This window comes from Urtica dioica, chromosome 9 (assembly GCF_054948205.1).
Source record: "Urtica dioica subsp. dioica isolate 48M chromosome 9, U.dioica_male_clone48M_v1_H2, whole genome shotgun sequence".
In the NCBI taxonomy this organism is placed as follows: Eukaryota; Viridiplantae; Streptophyta; class Magnoliopsida; order Rosales; family Urticaceae; genus Urtica; species Urtica dioica.
The window spans coordinates 15,065,452-15,070,851 of record NC_142764.1 but is presented as its reverse complement, the minus strand read 5'-3'; the positions used below and the strand labels follow the sequence as shown (position 1 = coordinate 15,070,851).

Below are 5,400 nucleotides of genomic sequence, written 5' to 3'. Positions count from 1 at the left end.
GCGCTAGACTACCAGAAATTTGGCCTCTAACTACTGCCGAACGTTGTAGTCATTTTAAATCCACTACAGTTTACTGACTATCATCTATTGCACTGGAGTCTTATCTCTTTGATTATGACTCCTGTGTTTGGCTGTAGTGTATCTGTTTTATAAGACTGTAGTTAAAATATATAACTACATTGTTTAGATGTAGTCTTACTAGTGGCATATATAAATACTACATCGTTATGCTGTAGTTCTATAGAACTCAATTACATAAGATAAAAAAACTACAGTTTTAACAAGTAGTCTTAATGGAGTCAATTAGACAGACTACTGCGTTTTTGTGGCATCTATTGCACTGGAGTCTTATCTCTTTGCCTATGACTCCAGTCTTTTCTTTGAAGACTACATTGTTTAGCTGTAGTATATATTTATGAAATTATATTTTTACAATATAGACTACATCTTATTTCTGTAGAGAATTTTTTTAATAAAAATATATATTTAAATACATTTATAATATATAAATATCCAAAAAACACATTATAATAATATCCAAAAAACTCATATTTCATTCAATCAATAATAAATATCATTTACATAAATATGGCATTACATAAATATCAATAATCAATAATAATATCCAAGACCTTTGTATGTTCTCTGCGAGACATAATCAAACTCAGATCAAAATCCCTGAATCAATCCCAGGAAAAAAAAAACGGTATCAAAAGACTTGTACCAATTTCATAATTCAGCAAAATACTCACTCAACTTTGCCAATTGTTGATAGCGTTTAGCTAGTGAGTCTCGGTTGTTGTCGTGGATGAAGTCCTTTGAGGAGTAGACCTCCAGATCGCCGGACCTCATGATTGAACAAGTCGATTATATGTGTTCTGCCATTGTCATTGGTGAAAATATGAAGCCAACAAATACCACTCAAATAAAACAAAAAATTCATAACCGTTAGTTGCTTCAATCAACTTCAAGTGCTAATGTATCTGCCTTGAACCTTGGCTTGTCTTGAACCTTCACACTGTTATTAAAGAGCTAATGTATCTGCAAAATTTAATATACTCAGTCACATGAAAAAATAATTAAACAAAACGCAATAAAGTTTCAGCCTCAAGACATCTCGCCGAGCCGTTGACTTGTCGTTGGCACTGAACAGCCCCTATTTGCCTCGTCGCTGAACCCGAACAGCCCTCGCTGCTCGCCCGCGACTCGCCGGAACCGTCCTCGCTGCATCCTCGTACCTGCGGTACGAGCTCGGAGAGGCATGCAGCACCAACAAGAGAGCATGGTTAGATTAAAAATTGAACCGAGAATACCCAAGTTTCTCGATTCGAAATCCATTCCAGAACAAAGCATTCAGAAATCGAACACTCATCCGATCCTAACACGTCCCACACTCAGCAACAACAACAACAACAACCAGAGCCAAGTTCAAAACAAGTAAATTTTCTAAAAAAAAAACCTACGTTATTCACATCTTAACGAGTCTCCGACTCATCTAAAAACACCACAAAGTCAAATCCGATCATACACATATCAATGCCACACCAAAAACAGAGCAAAAATCCATACAACACACTTCAAAGCCAAGCAATTCCCTACAAATCCGGAACCCCCAAAATCAGCCCAAATTCGTCCATAATTCCAATCAAGCAATAAAGCATGTAATCATCCAATTAATTACTTAAAATCTGAGTCCTAAACATCAATGGACTTATTCAAGCATCACAACATGAAAACCCCCAATTCTTCTCTTCCAAATTTCGGCCAAACTATCCATAAAATCTGAAAACCCTAACTTAAATAATTTCAGCTCACTACAAGCACAAACCGAGTCCAAACACAAGCAACCCACGACATCAACCAAATGAACTCAAAAACCCCTAATTGGAAAACCTAGAAATCGGACTAGAAGCAAAGAAAATGAGCGAAATTCCTACCTTGCTGCTGAACAAACACACGTGATTCTAAGCTTCCTCTACCTCAGATCCGTGCTCAAATCCTTGCAAAGAAAACACGGTCGTAGCCACGCGACTTTCAGAACGCTGGCCGTATAAAAGTCGGGAAAAGAACACATACTATGTTGTCATTTCATTTGGCTTACAAGTTTTGATGAAAGCATGCCGAGAGTAAAAAAAGAATATAATTAAGTTGCAGATTAAGCTGATGCTGACCTGCAATATATGAAAGTACTCTACTTATCGCCTAATATGCTCATTAATAAAAAATTCATGGAGACAGTTACCTTTTGGGAGGGAAGGATAGACTCTGCGGAGACTAGAGATCTAGGCAAGAGAATTGATTAGATCGTTGACAAGTAAGGCGTTTTGCGACGAAGGAACTTGAGATTTATTTGTAGAATCTAGATAATGTCAGCAACACGGAATAAGCAGAGAATGAGAGAAATAAAATTTATGGAATAAACCACTACTTGTTTACTTGAAATGAAGAGGAGCACAATCCTTCACTTTAAAAAAATACAATCCTGGTACATTATCTTGGTCAGAATTTAACACCAATAAAACAACTCAACATACTAAGAAAAAGACCATAATTGCCTACTTAATATATATGAAAGTAAGACGAAATCAAACTGAGAAAACACAATAGCATTACTTGATATCAGAATTCAATCCCAATCTTAGACCTAAAAGCACGGCCAAAAATATGATATTCCAAGTTACAAAAATCAGACAAACAGAGGTCAGAAGCGAGAGAAAAACCACAGTGAATCCAATATCCAAACAATCAGCCAAAGTACGAGAATCATCATCACACATAGATCAACACTCTAGAATCCTAATACCTCAAAAAGCCCTAAATCAATTTGAAATTCAAATCCATAGACCTTGAATGATGTCCTTTACCTTGAATGATGTCCAGCGACCTTGAATCTTCTCCGGCGAGAACCCTCTATTTTTCAGCCGACCTATTCCTTGCACACGTCAAATGTAAGAGACTAAATCAAATCCCAATTCACATAAAATCTGAAATTGACCAAGCAAAAACACCAATTCAATTCTCAAAACCAAGACCCAAAAATCAATTAACAGGTTCAAGCTAAACAACATAGAAAAAACCCAATTTCTTTACAAATTTTTGGCCAAAAAATCAATTAAAATTCAGGAATCCTAACTCAAAGAATTTCAGATCAAGAACAACAACAAACCGAGCCCAATCCAATCCATATACCACGGAAAATCACAGAACAAGCAAGAGAAATAAAAAAACGCCTAATTTCTAAACCTAAATCGAACTAAAAGAAAGAAGAAATTTTCAAATAGAAACTCCTACCTCTTATTCATGAACGAACCACAGAAATTTCTAGCGACAAATTCGAGAAAAAGAATGAAGAGGAATACTCGAGGCCTGGAGATACAAATAGAGAAGGAGAGAGGCTAACCTAGAAAATCGAGGTTGAAGGTCTTGGTCGGCGGTGGTGGAGAGGTCGCGCACGGATAACGAAGATGAAAAAGAAGCATCGAGGTCGAAGGTGAAGAAGGTAGAAGCCGTGGTGAAAGTCGTCGTGGATCGGTGGTGGTCGAGGAAGAGCTAAGCGACGGCGAGTGAGAGGCGTCGAACTTTTTTTTGAAGTCTGTCTCCGAGTAATATTTGAGGGAGATAGAAAGTATATGTGTGAATATTAGAGTACTTCTAATACTTAGTGGTTTTTACTTTATTTTCATATTGGTGGGAATATGAAAATTTCCAATACTTAATCTAATTTGTGAGTGGGAAATTTCCCTCCCACACTCAAATAGTAAAAAAATTTTAATTTTTTATATTTTAAGTATTACAACTCCTTTTTTACCTTTGATTGTAGTGTAAATGTGCCAAAATTTTGTGGGAAATTTCCCTCCATTTAAAAATGGTGAAATTTTGATCATTTTTCATTTTTTGAGTATTACCACTACTTTTTTATATTAGCTGTAGAGAAAAATAGACCATTATCTACAGCTTTGTATTCGACTGGAGTCTAATATAGACCTAAAAAAAGGTGACCGTAGTCTGTATTCAAAGACTCCATTAAAAGGCTAAACTGGAGTTTTAAAAAAACTGTAGTTGTATCCCATATTTCTGGTAGTGCGCGCTCTTTACAAAATATAGTGTCACTCACCGGAAGGCATTGGCGTATCACCCTCAATCCAACGGTCAAGCCGAAGTCTCTAACCGCGAGATAAAGAAGATATTAGAGAAGACGGTGGGAAGCTCGCGCAAGGATTGGGCTCAAAGCTCGACGATGCTCTATGGGCGTACCGAACATTCTTCAAAACTCCCATCGGTATGTCTCCTTACAAACTAGTCTATGGCATGGCGTGCCATCTTCCGGTAGAGCTCGAGCATAGAGCGTTATGGGCGATGAAGTTTCTCAACTTTGACCACGAGGCAGCCGGGAAACAAAGACTCCTTGAACTCAACGAACTCGACGAGTTCCGACACGAAGCATTCGAGAACGCGAGAATCTACAAGGAGAAGACGAAGGCATGGCACGACAAACATATCGTGTCAAAAGAGATCAACCCGGGACAACAAGTCCTCCTATACAACTCCCGGTTGAGACTCTTTCTTGGAAAGCTCAAGTCAAAGTCCGGACCGTTCACTATCACGAAAACATTCACATCCGGCATGTACGAGCTCGAGAGTGCAAGTGGCGAGAGATTCATGGTGAATGGGCAGCGAGTGAAGGCATACTATGGCGGCGTGTTTGACAACGAGAGAACGGTGGCGTACCTTGACATCATCGCATGAGAAAATCGGTACACCGTCAAGCTATTGACGTTAACTAAAGCGCTTCGCGGGAGGCAACCCGTGTTTTCTTTCATTGCATTATGTTGATTTAACTTTGTTAAGATTTTCTTTAATTTATTTGTTTATATAAAAAAAAAAAAACAAGCCCAGCGAATTTTTCCAGAGTGTTATGCGCGGTCCGCGCGCTCAAAAAATTTTGGACCGCGCGGCGCGAGGCCCATTTCGCGCGCCGCGAGGTCCAAAAATTTTGACGCGTCAAAGTCCAGAGTCTAACGCGCGGACCGCGCGAAACCTGTTTTTTTGGACCGCGCGCTCCCGAAAACACTCTTTTAAAAAAAACGTGAAAAATCTTTCCCCCTCATTTCTTCTCCGAAAATTTTCTCAACCCTAACCCATTTTCTCTCCAAATCTCAAAATTTTCTCGAAATCAAACACAAATTTAGAGAGCTAATCACGTGTATATCACATCATATTCAACAAATTTGTGTTTCTCTCCTTGATTTCACCCTCATTCCTCCATTCATCTCCATGAATTACAAGGTAAGATTTCTAAATTCGAATTTTTTTTTGGAGAATTCATGTTGCTTGGACGTTCTAGGGTGTTTGTGATGCATGTTAGGTTGTGGAAATGCCATTTGGGTGTTCATAATTTAA

The 5,400-nt window shown here is 38.3% G+C and overlaps 1 protein-coding gene across 1 annotated transcript; it reads left to right on the top strand.

Moving 5' to 3' along the window:
• Positions 1–4,308: 4,308 nt before the first annotated feature.
• Positions 4,309–4,746, top strand: LOC149385210 (uncharacterized). Its single transcript, XM_089626274.1, has one exon. It carries the CDS (start codon positions 4,309–4,311, stop codon positions 4,744–4,746), a length of 438 nt encoding a protein of 145 aa, XP_089482400.1.
• The last annotated feature ends 654 nt before the right edge of the window (positions 4,747–5,400 follow it).